Source organism: Nerophis lumbriciformis, linkage group LG29 (genome assembly GCF_033978685.3).
Source record: "Nerophis lumbriciformis linkage group LG29, RoL_Nlum_v2.1, whole genome shotgun sequence".
In the NCBI taxonomy this organism is placed as follows: Eukaryota; Metazoa; Chordata; class Actinopteri; order Syngnathiformes; family Syngnathidae; genus Nerophis; species Nerophis lumbriciformis.
The window spans coordinates 22,255,001-22,277,500 of NC_084576.2; the positions used below are offsets into that span (position 1 = coordinate 22,255,001).

General features: G+C 34.6%; 1 protein-coding gene across 3 annotated transcripts in view; it reads left to right on the plus strand.

Annotated features, from left to right (window-relative positions):
- The window catches only part of lrriq1 (leucine-rich repeats and IQ motif containing 1), a 119,802-nt gene that overhangs the window by 16,923 nt on the left and 80,379 nt on the right, over nucleotides 1-22,500 (plus strand). For 2 of the 3 annotated variants that reach the window (XM_061924745.2, XM_061924743.1), the window contains exons 2-7: nucleotides 7,144-7,240; nucleotides 10,605-10,684; nucleotides 14,219-14,276; nucleotides 18,661-18,833; nucleotides 19,025-19,099; nucleotides 21,381-22,500. The exon at nucleotides 21,381-22,500 is cut by the window's right edge and continues 1,454 nt beyond it. In XM_061924745.2, coding sequence (XP_061780729.1) covers nucleotides 7,144-7,240; nucleotides 10,605-10,684; nucleotides 14,219-14,276; nucleotides 18,661-18,833; nucleotides 19,025-19,099; nucleotides 21,381-22,500 — 1,603 coding nt within the window. The remainder of the gene's footprint in view (nucleotides 1-7,143; nucleotides 7,241-10,604; nucleotides 10,685-14,218; nucleotides 14,277-18,660; nucleotides 18,834-19,024; nucleotides 19,100-21,380) is intronic. The other variant, XM_061924744.1, reaches the window with a different exon arrangement.

A 22,500-nucleotide genomic window follows, 5' to 3' on the forward strand; every position in this document is an offset into this window, starting at 1 on the left:
CTTACCACAATGGGAAAACACTTGTTTGTTCCTTTATTTGAGGCGTCGGTTGCCACGGAAAAGGGTAGGTTGTTTTATTTTATGTAGTCAGTATGTTCCTGTACCGAATAGTGAGCGATGACGTTCTCGCACAATGCCTTGGCTTTTGTTCAGCCACAGGCCATCCCTTTAGCTGTGGGCGAGTCACTGAAAATCTCCCGGTCCACTTTCATGCCGCAGTCTAAACTTCTGTAGGACTGGTGATGCTTTACAGCATGGTACACCTTGCACAGCTCCGCAGCGGTTATCTTGTCATCCAGGGGCGACGAAACTTCACGAAAAAATGTCCTCATTGAAGAGGTACCTGCCGCACGTTTATTACTTTTATGTTTATCCGTACCCGCATGCCGTTCAATTGCAGCTTTCCCCTGACTACTTACGTCGACATCACATCGACAAAGTGTGCAGAAGCCATGGAATGAGTCTCGACTGCTTTTCGTTATAAATTTGTGCGCTTTTATCCATTCAGAATTAAACGAGGTCTTGCGTTTTGGCATGATGCTAACTTTCTGTCAATGTCATGCAGCACATGGACCCTTGTTTACTTTTTTAACCAATGATAAGCAGATTTGTATCCGACACCGCTCTTAGCCAATCATTTGATATGTTACTGCGTTGGGGGCATTTTTTTACGGTCTTTGATTGGCTATTGCGCTGCAGCCCAGCAAAGATGAAAAAACTCCGCTCTTCAAGCCAAGTGCCTCAAAAAGGAGGACAAATACGTGTCCGGCTTGATGCTGCGACGGACGCCGGACAGGGGATTAAAAATCCGGACTGTCCGGCCTAAATACGGACACCTGGTCACCCTAATCGGACACCACAGTTTCCTTAGACGTATCCTCGCTCATCCATGCGGATTGGACACTGGCCGAGTTAGTGGGCGGCCGAGAGTGGAGTCGGCTCTCTTGGTTGCTTTGTTGGGTCTGCTCCTGTCTCGGGCCATGTTCTCTCCACCCCAGCCGACGATGGCGTGGTACACCGCAGAGGCCACCACAGTGTATATGTTTTTTTTTTACTTTTTATTCATAGCTGTATGTAGAAGTGGCTGGTTGCATCAGCTCTGCTCTTTTAATGTCTTTAAAGGCCTACTGAAACCCACTACTACCGACAGTGATGAAATCTTAACATTGCAACACATGCCAATACGGCCGGGTTAGATTAGTAAAGTGCAATTTTAAATTTCCCGCGAAATATCCTGCTGAAAACGTCTCGGTATGATGACGTTTGCGCGTGACGTCCCGGATTGTAGCGGACATTTTGGGACAGCACTCTGGCCAGCTATTAAGTCGTCTGTTTTCATCGCAAAATTCCACAGTATTCTGGACATCTGTGTTGGTGAATCTTTTGCAATTTGTTTAATGAACAATGGAGACAGCAAAGAAGAAAGCTGTAGGTGGGAAGCGGTGTATTAGCGGCCGGCTGCAGCAACACAAACACAGCCGGTGTTTCATTGTTTACATTCCCGAAAGATGACAGTCAAGCTTTACCATTGGCTTGTGGAGAACTGGGACAACATAGACTCTTACCAGGAGGACTTTGAGTTGGATACGCAGACGCGGTACCGTGAGTATGCAGCTGCGGCTTCCAAACATTTGATCGCTTGCCCGTACGTGCGTGCCGCTATGTGCATGTCACGTACGTAACTTTGGGGACTTTGGGGAAATATATGTGCTGTACGAATTTTGGGGAGGTGAACGGTACTTTGGGCTGTGGGATTGAGTGTGTTGGGCAGGTGTTTGAGTTGTATTGGCGGGTTGTATGGACGGGAGGGGGGAGGTGTTTGTTATGCGGGATTAATTTGTGGCATATTAAATATAAGCCTGGTTGTGTTGTGGCTAATAGAGTATATATATGTCTTGTGTTTATTTACTGTTTTAGTCATTCCCAGCTGAATATCAGGTCCCACCCGCCTCTCACAGCATCTTCCCCATCTGAATCGCTTCCACTGCCCTCTAGTCCTTCACTCTCACTTTCCTCATCCACGAATCTTTCATCCTCACTCAAATTAATGGGGAAATCGTCGCTTTCTCGGTCCGAATCGCCCTCGCTGCTGGTGGCCATGATTGTAAACAATGTGCAGATGTGAGGAGCTCCACAACCTGTGACGTCACGCTACTTCCGGTACAGGCAAGGCTTTTTTATCAGCGACCAAAAGTTGCGAACTTTATCGTCGATGTTCTCTACTAAATCCTTTCAGCAAAAATATGGCAATATCGCAAAATGATCAAGTATGACACATAGAATGGACCTGCTATCCCCGTTTAAATAAGAAAATCGCATTTCAGTAGGCCTTTAATGTTCTTTGTTTTCTTTGAGGTTTGATGTTTCCCTCTTAGCTATGGCTATGAGTTGTTTTTTCCCTTGGCCTCAGTCTGGACCCCCTCTCCAGGGGCCAAGGCTTAGACCGACTTTATTTTTTCTCAACCCCCCCCTCCCATTGTTTACCTGTATCTCACCTTTTTTGTAAGGGGCGCCGGATATTGGCAGACCCGTCAGCAATCCTGTTCTGTCTCCCTGTAATGTTTGTCTGATCTTGAGTGGGATTGGGCTGAAAATTTTAATTTCCCCTGATATAAATTCAAACTATAACCAACCATGCATCACTATAGCTCGTGTCACAGTAGGTGTACTGTCACGACCTGTCACATCACGCCGTGACTTATTTTGAGTTTTTGGGTGTTTTCCTGTGTGTAGTGTTTTAGTTCTTGTCTTGCGCTCCTATTTTGTTGTTGATTGTCATGTACGGATGTACTTTGTGGACGCCGTCTGCTGTTCCACATGCTGTAAGTTTTTGCTGTCGTCCAGCATTCTGTTTTTGTTTACTTTGCAGCCAGTTCAGTTTTAGTTTTGTTTTGTATAGCCATCCCTAAGCTTCAATGCCTTTTCTTGGCGGCACTCGTATTTTGTTTATTTTTGGTTTAAGCATTAGATACCTTTTGACCTGCACGCTGCCTCCTGCTGTCGTCTGCATATTGTGATCACGACAAACAATGTTCCCGACATCCACAAAGCAATTAGTTACCTGCTGCCACCTACTGACATGGAAGAGTATTAAACGGTTACTCTGCCGCGGTCTAGACAGCACAGACACTAAACAACGGCACATTATTTGCGGATTATAACTGATAGTTTGCCAAAAAATATTTTTAACCCAATTAGGTGAAATGACATAATCTCCCACGGCACACCAGACAATATCTCACGGTACACTAGTGTGCCGCGGCACATTGGTTGAAAAACACTGGCTCAGGTGGTCTAGACTGAGGCCAAGGGAAAGAAACCTAATAGCCATAGGACATAATAAACATGTGTGTAAGAGGGAAACATCAAAGAACACAAAGGACATTAAATACATTAAAAGAGCAGAGCTGATGCAACCAGCTGCCACTCCAGCAGTGACATTTCTACATACAGCCACAAAAGTAAAACAACAAAAAATAATTAACCAATAATATACATTGCCCACACACACACACATGATTGCACCATGCATAGACAAGCAACCAAACAAAAACATAATTTCAACGCCCACACACACTGTGGAGGCCTCTGCGGTGTTCCATGCCATCGTCTGCTGAGGTGGAGGGAGCATGGCCAGAGACAAGAGCAGACCCAACAAAGCAACCAAGAGAGACGACTCCACCCTCGGCCGCCCACCAACTCTCGGCCAGTGTCCAGTCTGCATGGATGAGCGAGGATGTGTCTAAGGCACGGATGTCAAATTCAAGGCCCGGGGGCCAAATCTGGCCCGCCACATTATTTTATGTGGCCCGCGAAAGCCTGGAAATAATATGCCTTAATAAAATATTTTCTTACTAAATGTATTCATCCTTTCCCTTTTGACATTAAAAATCATGTACTGCATGCATTTGCATATCTTTTAAAATTCAATATTATCAAAATCAAAATATTATATTTTCATGTATTCCCAAAACATTTTTTGTTAAAATACTATGCTTAAATATCTTCTTTACTAATTTTTTCAAAACAATCCATCAAATTGTAGACTGTAAAATTGACAATAGAATTTACAGTTAAATTCCGCCGACTTGAGTTGTTTTTTTTTTTACCATAAAATCAACTTTGGTACTTTTTTTTTCCATATACAGTACTAGAACATAAAAAACAAAAACAAAAAAACATTAAAACAACAAGAATTTACGGTTAAAAAAACCCAAAACTGCCAGCTCTGTTGCTTGAATTTTACCGCTAAAAACAGTGGTATTGTTCCTCCATTCCATTCTTTTATATGCTTTAAAAAAAAACACTGCTTTTACTGTAAAATTCTGGTGACTGAGATGCCAGATTTTAAAGTAAAAATTTTTATATTTTTTTGCAGCTTATGTAAAAACATATATTGTTAATGTGTATGTGTATATATATATATATATATATATATATATATATATATATATACTGTGTATATATATATATATATATATATATATATATATATATATATATATATATATATATATATATATGTATATATATATATGTATATATACATGTATATTCGTATATATATATATATATATATATATATATATGTATATATATATATGTATATATACATGTATATTCATATATTACTCATTATTAAAAGCGGCCCTCTGAGGGCAACCATAACTGCGATGTGGCCCTCAATGAAAACGAGTTTGACACCCCTGGTCTAAGGAGACCGAGGTGTCCGATACATGCTCATTCAGCCAAGACGCAGTGAAGCCCGTCCGTCCCGGCGCTCAGCACCAGCTCCGCAGCCTTGTCTTTTCATCCGCATCTCCTCTCCTCCAGTCTCTCCAAATGGGTGTGGTAGAGACCTAGGAGCTGGTGTCCACGGCCAAAAGGCTCCTGGGAGGCAGAAGTCACGAAAGTGCCACCCCTTGTCGCACAGCCCCAAAGGGTCCCGAACCAAAAGGCAAAAAAAACTCAAATGAAAACAAGAGGGAAACACCAGGAAAACAAAAGGATGACACAAGAGCACAGAGCTCCTGCCACCAGCAGCAACTACAGCGGCGCCATCTAGACTACAGTGGCGCCATCAATACTAGTGGTGTTCCTCAAGGTTCCTTTTTAGGTCCTCTCAGTTTCATCATTTGGACTGTTCAACTGGTGGCCCACAAGTTCAGTTAAAAAAAAAACTAATGGTCTTTGACCAACTTTCTTGCAGAAGCTCCTTAAAAACAGCAGAGCATTCATGTAACTCTGACAAAATAAGTAGACCAAAAACAAACGATTACCGTAGAGCAGTGTTTTTTGACCACTGTGCGTGCCGCCAGGTGTTGTCCGGTGTGCCGTGGGAAATTTTGCAATTTCACCTAATTTGGTTTAAAAAATATTTTTTTGCAAACCAATAATTATAACCCGCAAACAATGTGCTGTTGTCTAGATCAGTGTTTTTCAAACACTAGTGTACCGTGAGATATTGGCTGGTGTGCCGTGGGAGATCATGTAATTTCACCTAATTGGGTTAAAACTATTTTTTGCAAACCAGTAATTATAATCCGTAAATGTGCCGTTGTTAAGTGTCTGTGCTGTCTAGAGATCGGCAGAGTAACAGTGTAATACTCCATGATCAGAGGATGGCAGCAGGTAGCTAAATGCTTTGTAGATGTCGGGAACATGGTTTGTCGTGATCACAATATGCAGACAGCAGGAGGCAGTGTGCAGGTAAAAAGGTAACTAATGCTTAAACCAAAAATAAACAAAATGGCAAGTGCCGCTAAGAAAAGGCAAATTCTCCCCACTTTCAAAGCCATCCATAACCTCTCTCCATCATATCTCTCTGACCTGATCCATGTCGCCACGCCCTCACATTCTCTAAGATCCTCTTCATCCATCCATCTCACTGTCCCTTAATTTAAACTGTCCACCATGGGTGCCCGAGCTTTCAGCCGCTCTGCCCCACATCTTTGGAACTCTTTGCCACCAGACCTTTGTAACTTAGACTCAATATCCCTCTTCAAATCAAGACTCAAAACACACCTATTCCTGACTGCTTATTCATTGTAATCATCTTTTCTTCTCTATCGTTGTTGTTGTTGTTTTTATCCAATTTGATTTTATTGTTTTGATTTTGTACAGTGTCCTTGAGTGCCCAGAAAGGCGCCTTATAAATAACATTTATTATTATTATTATTATTATTATTGAAGCTTAGAGATGGCTATGCAAAACGAAGCTAAAACTGAACTGGCTGCAAAGTAAACAAAAACAGAATGCTGGACGACAGCAAAGACTTACAGCGTGTGGAGCAGCAGACGGCGTCCACAAAATACATCCGTACATGACAATCAACACCAAAATAGGAGTGAAAGACAAGAATTAACATAAAACACACAGGAAAACACCAAAAAACTCAAAATAAGTCACGGCGTGATGTGTCAGGTCGTGACAGTACACGTACTTTGAGACATTTTTTTAATGTTTTCTACTGGTGGTGTGCCTCGAGATTTTTTCAATGAAAAAAATGTGCCTTGGCTCAGAAAAGGTTGAAAAACACTGCTCTAGATTGGTATCAGCAGAGTGACCATGTAGTACTGTTCCACATCAGTAGGTGGCAGCAGGTAGTTAATTGCTTTGTAGGCCTACTTAGAGAGAATTAGTGATGGTTATGGTTTGAAATGATATCAAACAGTTGTGTCAGGTATTTGATAAAAACAACTTTATGTTGTTTATATAGGCTAATGAGTTTAATTTTTTCAAATTTTCTGGCTGGTGGTGTGTTCTTAAGGAAAAAATGTGTCTTGGCTCAAAAAAGGTGGAAAAACTCTGCTGGTTCTTGGGAAAATAAAAATAATAGCCAGAGTAGATGTCTGGTGCCACGGTTCTTCTGAAAATGTGGCCCCTGAAACCATTTAGTTAAAAATCTTTGTCACACATCACCAACCAATCATCATGGATGTTCTCCTTATTGTTTTAGGGGTTTTTTTGCCTGGATTTGCAGTCCATTCGCTGTATTTTTAGCGTGTAGCGTTTGACGGACGCTACCTCGCTACTCGGGTTCCAAGATAGCAAAGCTACAGGAATCGCTGCTGGGAAAAGTAGTCCGACCAAAAAATAATTGAGAACCACTGCATTAACAGAATACCCGTTTCTGACTCTAGGCCTCTGATGAGATCCCAGCATCACTTGTCAGCTACTTTGAGGCGTCCAGAAGGCGACTGGAGACTTGCAAGAAGATCATCCTGGAGGACCTTCAAGGTGTGGATCAGGCAAAAACCTGCTTTTTTTTTACCTTGTTAATAAGATCACTAATTCACATTCAGGTAATTGTCCAGTGGAAAAACTGATGCCAACGCTCAACAACACAACACAGCAAACTTAAAATCCTATTTTCCAAAGCAGAAAACGCACAAATGCCAAAAACCAGATGCGACGGGAAAAATGCCGCCAGCAAATTTATCAAAAAATGCCAAAAACACACAAACCCCCAAAACACTTAGCATAGCCTAGCATAACAAAGCATAACCTAATCCCTCTCTGAAGACTTAAAGGGGGACTGCACTTTTTTTGGATTTGTGCCTATCATTCACAATCCTTACGTAAAACAAGAACACATGTTTTTTTTAAATGCATTCTAAATTGTAAATAAACGTGAGCAAAAGTCAGCTAACAATGGAGCTAATGGTAATTGATCTAAAAAAAACATCTAAAAAAACTTCCATTACCTCTAAAGGCCTTAGTGGCCACATGCGTGGACAGCACCTTTTAGCTCTTATTTTTACAAAATTGTGTACACTACTGAATTGGGGTCTTATGGCCGCTTATTTGGACACTTATACTGCCATCTGGTGGTGTCAGAAGAATATAACATACAATGGAATTTGGGGAAAAAAAGTGAAAAAATAAGAATTAGCATGTCACTAAACATGAAGTACACGTCTGTGTACTTATGGTCTAAGTACATCATATCAAAAGATGATTCTTAGTTTTTATTCTAATTAGCGTCCTATAAGCCCACATAGCAAAGAGAAATAAAAAAAGCATGTCAACAAACAGCCTGTTCCTTAACAGGTTACGGTTTTCACTGTAAGTATATATACAATGTAGTATCATGTAGTATCAAATACATACATAACATGTAATATTTATGTATTTTGCTGAATTTTTTTTAGCATACAGCGGTGTATTAATTTCACAGACGCATCACAACAATAGCTATTTCCTTTAACAACAACAACACTACTAATCATGGCAGATGTCATGAGAGACAACAAAGACTACTTTGGGACAAATGATGATCCAGAAACTTATATTTTTGAGCCTGAATATAAGGGGGATGACCTACGTTTTAGAAGCTGGGTGCGAAACAGATCCAGCAAGTAGCAGTATTGCTAAGTGCTGAACAAGAAATACAAACTATGAACATAATAAAACAATGACTTACTGTACAATGTCTGCTGTCACCTCGATGCCAACTGAGGGGATGTTTATAGCTTGAAGAATTAATCATAATCCTCACGCAGGTAAAAAAAAAAAAATGTGTGTGTGTGTATATGTATATATATATATATATATATATATATATATATATATATATATATATATATATATATATATATATATATATATATATATGTATATATATATATACATATGTTATGTGGGCTTTGTACCGAGGATGTCGTTGTGGCTTGTGCAGCCCTTTGAGACACTTGTGATTTAGGGCTATATAAATAAACATTGATTGATTGAAATAAAAACAAACGAGCGTCTTTTCATGTCTTTCTGCTCTCTGTGATTACTGGGCCGCTAAAAGTAGTTCCTCAGCGTTAGCGCTGATAATAACAATATTGCTAATATTTGGTTTTTATTTAGGGTAGGGTTAGAGATGTAAATGGAGTATTGATGGCGGGTTTTGGATGTTTTTTAGAGAGCTTTATGGGTGGAATAGAGTACTGCCATCGGCTCCATTGTTAGCTGACTTTTGCTAACGTTTATTTATGAGTTAGAATGCGCAAAAAAAATGTGTTGTTGGATTCAAAATGATGGACAAAATAAAAATAAAAAATGCAGTTCCCCTTTAAGACGTAATACAGACCCAGTCCAGGGGTGTCCAAACTTTTTCCACTAAGAGCCGCTTAACGAAAAGTGAAAGTATCCGGGGGGCATTTTGATATTTTTTTGTTTTGTTAAAAAAAACAAAAAAATTGCTGAAAACTGACATATATTTTCATATGTACTTATATTTAAAGACAATTTAATGTCAGTGTTGTGTTATGGGTGACAAAGTGTACCGGTAGATTGTGGCCTTGTGGTTAGAGTGTCCGCCCTGAGATCGGTAGGTCGTGAGTCATACCAAAGACTATAAAAATGGGACCTATTACCTCCCTGCTTGACACTCAACATCAAGGGTTGGAATTGGGGGTTAAATCACCAAAATGATTCCCGGGCGCGGCCGCTGCTGCTCACTGCTCCCCTCACCTCCCAGGGGGTGATCAAGGTGATGGGCCAAATGCAGAGAATAATTTCGCCACACCTAGTGTGTGTGTGACTATCATGGGTACTTTAAATTTAACTTATTTAGCTGTTATAGAGGTGTCCAAGGGGGCCATTTGCGGCCCCAAGCGCAAGCTTTGCCTGCAACATGGGGGCGGGGGGGGGATAGCAAAAAGGCATAATGTAATGGGAAAAAACTAAAATGTTGATACCTGTAGCTAATTTTAATTATTTTTTTACATATCACACACACACAAAAAAAATGTTGCATATCACACAAGGCAGCATGGTGGTACAGGGGTTAGTGCACGTGCCTCACAATACGAAAGTCCTTAGTTCAATCCCGGGCTCGGGATATTTCTGTGTGGAGTTTGCATGTTCTCCCCGTGACTGCGTGGGTTCCCTCCGGGTACTCCGGCTTCCTCCCACCTCCAAAGACATGCACCCCGGGATAGGTTGATTGGTAACACTAAATTGGTCCCTTGTGTGTGAATGTTGTCTATCTGTGTTGGCCCTCAGATGAGGTGGAGACTTGTCCAGGTAGTGCCCCGCCTACTGCCCGAATGCAGCTGAGATCGGCTCCAGCACCCCCCGTGACCCTGAAAGGGACAAGCGGTAGAAAATGGATGGATGGACTATATCACTCAAAACTGACACTAAGTCTAGATTTTAGTTTTTTTAGAAAATAAAATAAATATAAAAATTTCCCCCACTTTCAAATTTTGTATCAAATGATCAGCTTTTTCCCCATTACATTACATATTGTTGCTCTTTTTTTTTTTCTTACATTTTTACAGTTTTATCCCTCAGGTCTGGCGCCCCGAGTACTAACCTCCTGCTAGCCTCGCTCCATTTTGTTCCGTGAACTTGCAGCACTAATCTAATGCAGTTTTTTTAAGTTTGAATGTGTGTGTTTGGCATTTTTATTATTTTTTTGGACCATTTACTCTTTGTCATTGCAGTATTTTCCCGTTGTATTTTTTTTCATGGAATTTGCGTGTTTTTGCCTTCGGATCATCTCTGTGCTCGGAGCGCTTGGAAGTTTCTGCCAGTTTGCCCCTGTTGGCCACAATAAGAGACAAGCAGCGACATAAACATCGAAACTTATTTACTTGTGTCCTCTCAGGTGTGACCGCATCACCGAGCAATGAACGGACAACAAAACAAGCAGAGTTCGCTGTGGACGACGAGGACGAGCAGAAACCTGTATGTGTTTTTCATCGCACTTCTGTCTGACTGAAATTCTAGATTGTATTGTGCAGCAATGTCCATGTTAGTTTGGAATTCACTGTTTAAACCAGATTTGTCTAAAATGCGGCTTGGGGGCCATTTGTGTACCACAGTTAATGTTTTATTGGCCCACGGCACATTCTAAGAATACCCCTCTAAAAACAAACAAACATAAAACGTGGAATAAAAGGGCAAACAGGTTAAATGTAACAAAAAAAAATTGCAGTGTTGATTGTATTAGCACAATAAAACTGATAAAAGATAATAATGATTCAAAATTAATGTTGTTAAGAATTATTGATGTATCGAAGGCTCCAATTACTTCACATCAACAAGTCGGCTTTGAAATATATTTTGAGGAAAATATTGCTTATTTCGTGTGTTTGCTATATTAAAAAACTAGTTTTCTTTGACCAAAAGGGCATAGAACAAAAAATAATGAAAACATAATAAAAACAATAGATCTGAAGTTGTTAATCATTGTGAGTAAAAAAAAAATAGTATGACTTATTTTTAGCACTTTTATGAGTGGGGCCCTTTTGGATCCCCAAGAGTTTTAGTGGGATTGTTTTTAAATTGTCATTGCTCAAAAATACATCAATGTTATTATTATGTTATTATTGCCTTATTTAAGGCTTCAATTATCTTGCATCAAATATTCCACTTTAAAAATATTTTACTGAAAATATTGCACATTTTGTGTTTTTGCCATAAAACAGGATTTTGACAACAGGGGCATATAACAAACACACAAACAAAAAGAAAACATAAAAAAATAAAGATAAAATAACTTTGATTCTACGGATATATCTGAAGTTGTTCCAGAGACTTACTAATTGAAAGTAAAAAAAAAAAAAAAAAACTTATTTTTGACACTTTTATAAGTGGGGCCCTTTTTGGTCACCAGGAGTTTTAGTGGGATTTTTTTTTTTTTTTTTACTGTCATTGCTCAAAAATACATCAATGTTATTATTATGTTATTATTGCCTTATTTAAGGCTTCAATTATTTTACATCAAATATTCCACTTTAAAAATATTTTACTGAAAGTATTGCACATTTTGTGTTTTTGCCATTAAACAGGATTTTGACAACAGGGGCATATAACAAACACACAAACAAAAAGAAAACATAAAAAAATAAAGATAAAATAACTTTTATTCTACGGATGTATCTGAAGTTGTTCCAGAGACTTAGTAATTGAAAGTAAAAAAAACCAAAACTTATCTTTGACTCTTTTATAAGTGGGGCCCTTTTGGGTCCCCAGGAGTTTTAGTGGTTTTTTTTTTTACTGTCATTGCTCAAAAATACATCAATGTTATTATTATGTTATTATTGCCTTATTTAAGGCTTCAATTATTTTACATCAAATATTCCACTTTAAAAATATTTTACTGAAAATATTGCACATTTTGTGTTTTTGCCATAAAACAGGATTTTGACAACAAGGGCATATAACAAACACACAAACAAAAAGAAAACATATAAAAATAAAGATAAAATAATTTTGATTCTACGGATGTATCTGAAGTTGTTCCAGAGACTTACTAATTGAAAGTAAAAAAAAAAACACAACAACTTATTTTTGACACTTTTATAAGTGGGGCCCTTTTGGGTCCTCGGGAGTTTTAGTGGGATTTTTTTTTTACTGTCATTGCTCAAAAATACATCAATGTTATTATTATGTTATTATTGCCTTATTTAAGGCTTCAATTATTTTACATCAAATATTCCACTTTAAAAATATTTTACTGTAAGTATTGCACATTTTGTGTTTTTGCCATAAAACAGGATTTCGACAACAAGGGCATATAACAAACACACAAACAAAAAGAAAACATTAAAAAATAAAGATAAAATAACTTTAAATCTACGGATATATCTGAAGTTGTTCCAGAGACTTGGTAATTGAAAGTAAAAAAAACCAAAAAACTTATTTTTGACACTTTTATAAGTGGGGCCCTTTTGGGTCCCCAGGAGTTTTAGTGGGATTTTTTTTTTTACTGTCATTGCTCAAAAATACATCAATGTTATTATTATGTTATTATTGCCTTATTTAAGGCTTAAATTATTTTACATCAAATATTCCACTTTAAAAATATTTTACTGAAAGTATTGCACATTTTGTGTTTTGCCATAAAACAGGATTTTGACAACAAGGGCATATAACAAACACACAAACAAAAAGAAAACATAAACAAATAAAGATAAAATAACTTTGAATCTACGGATATATCTGAAGTTGTTCCAGAGACTTAGTAATTAAAAGTTAAAAAAAACCACCTTATTTTTGACACTTTTATAAGTGGGGCCCTTTTGGGTCCCCAGGAGTTTTAGTGGGATTTTTTTTTACTGTCATTGCTCAAAAATACATCAACGTTATTATTATGTTATTATTGCCTTATTTAAGGCTTCAATTATTTTACATCAAATATTTCACTTTGAAAACATTTTACTGAAAATATTGCACATTTTGTGTTTTTGCCATAAAACATGGTTTTGACAACAAGGGCATAAAACAAACACACAAACAAAAATAAAACATGAAAAGAAAAAAAAAACTTTGAATCTACCTAAAGTTGATCCAGAGACTTAGTAATTGAAAGAAAAAAACTTATTTTTGACACTTTTATAAGTGGGGCCCTTTTGGGTTCCCAAGAGTTTTAGTGGGCTTTTTCTTAACTGTCATTGCTCAAAAATACATCTATTGTGTTATGATTTTTTAACTTATTTAAGTTTCCAATTATTTTACACCAAATATTCCACGCTGAAAATATTTTTGCTGAACATATTCTATATTTTGTGTTTTTGCCATAAAAAAAACAGGGTTTTGACAAAAAGGGCATACAACAAACAAAAAAAGAAAACCATGGATAAATAATTAAAACGTATAATTGACATATACATCTAAAGTTGGTCTACATATTTAAGTGTTGAATGTCAAAAAAATGTATGACTTCTTTTTAACATTATGAGTGGGGGCATTTTGGGTCCCCAAGGATTTTAGTGTGATTTTTTTTTTAAACTGTCATGCTCAAAAATACATAAATTGTGTTTAGAATTATTGATTTATTTAAAGTTCCAATTATTTTACATAAAATATTCCACTTTAAAAATATTTCACTGAAAATATTGCACATTTTGTGTTTTTGCCATAAAAAACAGGGTTTTGACAAAAAGGGCATATAACAAGCAAAAAAAGAAAAACATGAAAAAAGTATTAAAACTTCTAATTGACGGATACATCTGAAGTTGATCTAGATATTTAAGTGTTGAATGTCAAAAAAATGTATGACTTCTTTTTAACATTATCAGTTGGGGGCCTTTTGGGTCCCCCAGGATTTTAGTGTGATTTTTTTGTGTGTGTTTTTGCCATAAAAATTAGGGTTCTGACGACAAGAGCATAAAACAAATCAAATATGACATATTTTTACACCCTTGTTTTAAACATTACCTGACAATATGCAGTACAGTACCACGTGTTCTTCTTGTGTGTTTTGTCCTACTGCAGGCTGACCCTGTCCCTGTCCTCCATGCAGACCAAGATGTGCTTTCTCCTGACAGCCAAGGTACGTTGTCGCACTGCGATTGTCACCAGTCATGGCCACTGGGCGGCGCCATCGTGCTGTTTATTAACTTGTGGGGGACAGCGAGCTCATGGATGAATCCAGAGCTGTCCAAGCCTTTGCCACTGAGGGCCACTGATTTGTTTCAATTTCAAAATTATTACAATGTATAGATTTTTTTTTAAACCTTTAGGGCAAGTTTGATCCCGGGGACCCGGAAAGGTCTGTCATAAAACTAAGTCATATTATAATATTTATTTCAACGCATACATCTCTTCAGATCTATCTGATCTATTTATTTTTTGTTTAATGCCCTTTATGTTAAAGAAAAACCTTATATGCAATATTTTCACCCAAACTATGTTGAAACAAACAAACATTTGATTCATCATTATTTTTTGAGCAATGGGAGTTAAAAAAAAAAATCCCACAAAATGATCAGGGATCCAAAAGGGCCCCACTAATAAAAGTGTTTAAAATAAGTGGTACGTTATTATTTGTTTTTATTTCAACGGTTAAATATTTAGAGCAACTCCAGATCTATCCCTAGATTATACGTTTGTATTATATTTTTTTTCATAAATATATATAATTTTACGCTCTTTTTGTCATTGAAAACTTGTTTATGGTAAACGTACAAAATATGCAATATTTTTCCTATAAAAATATTAGATGTGAAATAATTGCGCTCCAATAGGTCAATAATAAATCAATAATTCATAACAGTGATTTCGATTCATTTTTCTTTTTTTTAACAATGACAGTTAAAAAAAAAGAATCCCACGGAAATTATCGGGATCCTAAAGGGCCCCACTAATAAAAGTGTTAAAAATAAGTTGTACATTACTTTTTTTAAATTTTATTTCAATGCTTAACTCTTTAGATCAACTTCACATCTAGCTGTTGATTACAAGTTTATATTATTTGAAACAAATATGTACATTTGGTGTTTGTTTTACCCATTGAAAACTTTGATTTTATGGCAAACACACAAAATATGCAATATTTCCCCCAAAAAATATTTCAAAGTGGAACATTTGATGTGAACAAATTAGAGCCTTTAGTAGGTCAATAATTCATAATTCATTATTTGTTGAGCAATGACCGTTTAAAAAAAATCACATTAAAATTTTCAGGGATCCCAAAGGGTCCCACTAATAAAAGTATCAAAATAACTTATAAATTATTTTTTTATTTATTTATTTTTATTTCCACGCTTAACTCTGTAGATCAACTTCATATCTAGCTGTTGATTACAAGTTTTTGTTAAATTTTTTTTTATTTGATCTTGTTAGCTTTATTTTTTTTACATTTTTGTTTTGTTTCTTTTTTGCCCTTTTTTGTCATTGAAAACATAGTTTTCTATGGCAAACACACAAAATATGCGATATTTTCCCCCCCAAATATTTCCAAGTGGAATATTTGATGTGACAAATTTGGAGCCTTAAATAGGTCAATAATTCATAGCAACATTGATTTTTGTTCATTATTAAAATTTTGAGCCAAAACCCCCCCCACATAAATTATTGGGGATCCAAAAGGGCCCCATTAATATAAGTGTTAAAAGTAAGTCGTAAATCATTATTTGTATTTCTTTATTTTTACGCTTCAGATCAACTTCATATCTAGATGTTGATTACAAGTTTTTATGAAATTTTTAGAATATTTTTTCTTGTTTGTTTTACGCCCTTTTTGTCATTGTTTTTTTATGGCAAACACACACAATATGCCATATTTTCCCAAAAATAGTATTTCAAACTGGATAATTTGATGTGAAGTAATTGAAGCCTTGAATAGGTCAATAATTCATAATTCATTATTTTTTGAGTATGACCGTTAAAAAAAATCACATTAAAACGTTCAGGGATCCCAAAGGGCCCCACTAATAAAAGTATCAAAATAACTTATAAATATTTTTTTTATTTCCACACTTAACTCTTTAGATCAACTTCATATTTAGCTGTTGATTACAAGTTTTTATTTATTTTTTTTGTATTTTATCTTGTTAGCTTTATTTTTGTTACATTTATTTTTTGTTTCTATTTTGTCCTTTTTTGTCATTGAAAACATAGTTTTTTATGGCAAACACAAAATATGCGGTATTTTCCCCCCAAAATATTTCAAAGTGGAATATTTGATGTGAAAAAATTGGAGCATTAATTAGGTCAATAATTCATAGCAACATTGATTTTTGTTCATTATTAAAATTTTGAGCAAAAAAAAAAAAACCCACATAAATTATTGGGGATCCAAAAGGGCCCCATTAATATAAGTGTTAAAAGTAAGTCGTAAATCATTATTTGTATTTCTTTATTTTTACGCTTTAGATCAACTTCATATCTAGATGTTAATTACAAGTTTTTATTAAATTTTTTGAATATTTTTTCTTGTTTGTTTTATGCCCTTTTTTGTCATTGTTTTTTATGGCAAACACACACACAATATGCCATATTTTCCCAAAGATTTTGAGCCAAAACCCCCCCCCACATAAATTATTGGGGATCCAAAAGGGCCCCATTAATATAAGTGTTAAAAGTAAGTCGTAAATCATTATTTGTATTTCTTTATTTTTACGCTTTAGATCAACTTCATATCTAGATGTTAATTACAAGTTTTTATTAAATTTTTTGAATATTTTTTCTTGTTTGTTTTATGCCCTTTTTGTCATTGTTTTTTATGGCAAACACACACAATATGCCATATTTTCCCAAAAACAATATTTCAAACTAGATAATTTCATGTGAAGTAATTGGAGCCTTGAATAGGTCAATAATTCAAAGTTCCACGCTTAACTCTTTAGATCAACTTCATATTTAGCTGTTGATTACAAGTTTTTTTTTTTTTTTTTTTGTATTTTATCTTGTTAGCTTTATTTTTTTTACATTTATTTTTTGTTTCTATTTTGCCCTTTTTTGTCATTGAAAACATAGTTTTTTTATGGCAAACACAAAATATGCGATATTTTCCCCCCAAAATATTTCAAAGTGGAATATTTGATGTGAAAAAATTGGAGCATTAATTAGGTCAATAATTCATAGCTACATTGATTTTTGTTCATTATTAAATTTTTTAGCAAAAAAACCCCCCACATAAATTATTGGGGATCCAAAAGGGCCCCATTAATATAAGTGTTAAAAGTAAGTCATAAATCATTATTTGTATTTCTTTATTTCTACGATTTAGATCAACTTCATATCTAGATGTTAATTACAAGTTTTTATTTAATTTAAAAAATATTTTTTCTTGTTTGTTTTACGCCCTTTTTGTCATTGTTTTTTATGGCAAACACACAAAATATGCCATATTTTCCCAAAAATAATATTTTAAACTGGATAATTTGATGTGAAGTAATTGGAGCCTTGAATAGGTCAATAATTCATAGTTCATTATTTCTTTAGTATGACTGTTAAAGAAAAATCACATTAAAATTTTCAGGGATCCCAAAGGGCCCCACTAATAAAAGTATCAAAATAACTTATATATATATTTTTTTTATTTCCACTCTCTTTAGATCAACTTCATACTTCATATTACAATTTTAATTTATTTTTTTGTATTTTATCTTGTTAGCTTTATTTTTTTTTATTTTTTTTTTGTTTCTTTTTTGACCTTTTTTGTCTTTGAAAACATAGTTTTCTATGGCAAACACACAAAATATGCGATATTTCCCCCCCAAAATATTTCAAAGTGGAATATTTGATGTGAAGAAATTGGAGCCTTAAATAGGTCAATAATTCATAGCAACATTGATTTTTGTTCATTATTAAAATTTTGAGCAAAATAACCCCCACATAATTTATTGGGGATGCAAAAGGGCCCCATTAATATAAGTGTTAAAAGTAAGTCGTAAATCATTATTTGTATTTCTTTATTTCTACGCTTTAGATCAACTTCGTATCTAGATGTTGATTACAAGTTTTTATTTAATTTTTAAAATATTTTTTCTTGTTTGTTTTACGCCCTTTTTTTGTCATTGTTTTTTATGGCAAACACACACACAATATGCCATATTTTCCCAAAAATAATATTTCAAACTGGATAATTTGATGTGAAGTAATTGGAGCCTTGAATAGGTCAATAATTCATAACAACATCAATTTTGATTCATTATTATTTTTCGAGCAATGACAGTTTTAAAGAAAAAACCAACCTGTATGGCAGCATTGGGTTATTAGAGTCAACATTACAACTCCTTTTTGTTGCATTTCATTTGTTTGCTCTTATTACATGTTTTTTAATAGTGTTCTTAGAACGTGCCGCGGGCCATTAAAACATTAGCTACAGGCTGCTATTGGCCCCCAGGACCCCACTTTGGACACCCGTGGTTTAATCCACCGTTCCTCAGTATCAGTGCAGGTGTGTCACGTTGCAGCGGTCTGTATTGCAGGTGAATGTGGGGCAGAAGAGTGCGACAACTTCCTGTCGGACGAGGAGGGACAGAGCGTGTCCGACTACCAGCAGGATAGAGGAGGTAGAGCGCTCCAGGTGGAGGTGGAGACAAGCAGACGCAGAGAACAAGACTTTGAGGAGGAGCTGAAAAGGATGATGGAAGTTGAGAAGGTGACTCTCATGCTCGGAGGATGTTCTCCTAAAACGTACAACAGATTTAGTCTACTATCATATGCTTTAATGTATGTTTTCTTACACCTGGCTTCCATATTATTTTATCATACTAAGCAGTTGGTCTGAATTGTGGATGTACACGAAGTTGGAGTATCTTCTATAATGTTTTATTTTTTTCACATGTGCAGCTGCGGCAGAAGGAAGTAGACTTGATGGAGAAGAAGGCTCAGGTAGAACTGGAGCAGGAATTCCAGCTGCAACAGGTTTTTATCTGCTGGAATCTTGTCAACTACTTGGTCTCCAAACAGTGAAATTATACACATTTTTATTTTCATTTTACTTAAAAAAGTGTTCTGTATTATTTTCTATGTTGTTGCGCTTGTAACGCAAAAACAAGACAACTTGAAGTATCTTTTGACACACAAAAACGTGTGCGCCGTTAAATACCATCAAAGACGAGACTGAATGACTGCTTACATCAAAGAGACTCAAAAAGGCGGTCACAACAAACCCCCATCTTTGGGTAAATCTCCTGACGGTCACTTAAAGGGGCCGCACCGAATTACTCACTCTTAACTGCATACTGTATATGGATGCTAAACAAGAACAACATTGTTATGTGCACAATAGAACAATGACAGTAAATAATGACGACAAAGTCAAGTAAACAAGTGTAGTGAATGATGTCCTTAAAGCAACCGCTGCAATGTATTATTTTAGTTATTATTTTTTTAAAGTTATAATTAATAATAATTATTAACCATTAATGTTAATTGGACTACAAGCAGTGAAATTATACATTTTCTATTTTAATTTTACATAAGTGTTCTGTATTATTTTTATGTTATTTTCAGTCATTTTTAAAACGTTTTTATTTAAAAAAAAAGATTCATGTTAACTGGCCTCAAAGCATTGAATCTATACACATTTCTATTTTAATTTTAAATAAAAAAAGTGTTCTGTATTACTTTTTACGTTATTTTTACTTATTTTTAAAAAGTTTTTATTAATAGTAATTAATAATTATTAATTTTAATTGACCTCAAAGCAGTGAAATTATACACTTTCTATTGTAATTTTACATTAAAAAAGTTCTGTATTTTTTATGTTATTTTTAGTTATTATTTTTTAAAGTTATTATTAATAATCATTATTATTAATGTTAATTAGCCTCAAAGCAGGGAAGTTATACACATTTCTATTTTGATTTTACATAAAAAAGTGTTCTATATAATTTTTTATTATATTAATTATTATTTAGTAGTTATTATAATAATATTAATTATTTGTTATTTGGTCTCTAAGCAGTGAATGAACAAATTTATATTTTAATTTGACATAAAAAAGTATTCTATATTATTTGTAATGGTATTTAGGTTTTTTTTAAAGTTATTATTGATAATAATAATTATAAATTATTCATGTTAATTGGCCTCTAAGCAATTAATTCATACACATTTAAATTTTAATTTTACATTAAAAACATTTTCTGTATTATTATTTATTTTAGTTATTTTTTAAGTTATTAATAATGATAATTATTATTAATATTAATGTTAGTTGGCCTCGAAGCAGTGAAATTATAAACATTTCAATTTGACATAGTGTTCTGTATTGTTTTTTATGTTATTTGTAGTTATTATTTTCTAAATTTATTAATAATAATTTTTATGAATTATTAATGTTAGTTGGCCTAGAAGTGGTCATTTTATACACATGTTTATTTTAAATTGACATAAAAAAGTTTTTGTTATTTTTTTCTGTTATTTGAATTAATATTTTTAAAAGTTATTATTATTAATAATAACTATTAATTATTAATGTTATTTGGCCTCCAAGCAGTGAATTTCTACACATTTATATTTAATTTTACATATTATTTTTAGTGATTATTTTATAAGTTATTATGAATAATAATCATTAATAATTAATGTTTATTGGCCACCAAGCAGTGAATTCATACATATTTCTATTTTAATTTACATTTAAATAGTAATAGTAATGTTTTACATTATTTTTTTATACATTATTTTTTTAAGTTATTATTATTATTAATAATTGTCATTAATATTATTAAACATTAATGAAAATCATTATTTTTAATACAATATTATTACTAATATTAATAGTAAGTAGTTATGTACATTTTATATATAATGCTCTTTTCACAAAGTGCTGTACAAAACGTTGGTTAATCAAAACAACAATTACATTAAAACAGGGGCAACATCAGAAAAAAGATTTGAAAAAGTGGAATAAAAAAAAATAAAAAATAAAAAAAAATATATATATATATATATATATTTATTTATTTCTTTATATATAAATATATATATATATATATTTATTTATATATATATATATATATATATATATATATATTTATTTATTTATATATATATATATATATATATATATATATATATATATATATATATATATATATATATATATATATATATATATATATATATATATATATATATAATATTAATATTAGTATTATCAATATTGTTTTTATGGTATTACTTTTTCATGCAACAGGAGCTGGTCAACGACCTGAAGCGACGAGTCGAGGAAGAGGTGAAGATGAGGACAGAGGAGCAGAATAGACTGATAGAAAGAAAGGGAGAGGATGAAGAAAGAAAGATGAAGAAAGGCGGAAAGAGAAATAAAGGGGAGGAAGAAGAGAGGAGGGAAGAGGAAGAGTGGGAGCAAATTGGGCAAGATGAAAAGAGGCAGAGGGAGGAAGAAGATGAGAGGAGAGAGGCGGGGAGGAAGATGAAGGAAGAAGTGAGGAGGATGAGAGAAGTAGAGGAAAACAAGAAGAAGAAGAAAGAGGAAGAAGAAGAAAGGAGGACAGAGGCTGTGAGGAAACAGATGGAGGAAGAAGTGAGGAAGATGAGACAAGAAGAGAAAAAGAAGAGGAAAGAGGAGGAAGAAGAGGAGAGGAAACTGATGGAGGAAGAAGTAAGGAGAAGGAGAGAAGAAGAGAAAAAGAAGGAGGAAGAAGAGGAGAGGAAACCGATGGATGAAGAAGTAAGGAGAAGGAGAGAAGAAGAGAAGAAGAAGGAGGAAGAAGAGGAAAGGAAACTGATGGAGGAAGAAGTGAGGAGGAGACAAGAAGAGAAAAAGAAGAGGAAGAAGAAGGAGGAAGAAAATGAGAGGAAATTGATGGAGGAAGAAGTAAGGAGGGAAATAGAGAAAAATAAGAGGAAGGATGAGGATGAAGAGGAGAGGAAACTGATGGAGGAAGAAGTAATGAGAAGGAGAGAAGAAGAGAAAAAGAAGAGGAAGAAGGAGGAAGAAGAGGAGGGGAAACTGATGGAGGAAGAAGTAAGGAGAAGGAGTGAAGAAGAGAAAAATAAGAGGAAGAAGGAGGAAGAAGAGGAGAGGAAACTGATGGAGAAAGAAGTAAGGAGAAGGAGAGGAGAAGAGAAAAATAAGAGGAAGAAGGAGGAAAAAGAGGTGAGGAAACTGATGGAGGATGAAGTAATGAGAAGGAGAGAAGAGAAAAAGAAGAGGAAGAAAGAGGAAGAAAAGGTGAGGAAACTGATGGAGGAAGAAGTAATGAGTAGGAGAGAAGAAGAGAAAAAGAAGAGGAAGAAAGAGGAAGAAGAGGAGAGGAAACTGATGGAGGAAAAAGTGAGGAGGATGAGAGAAG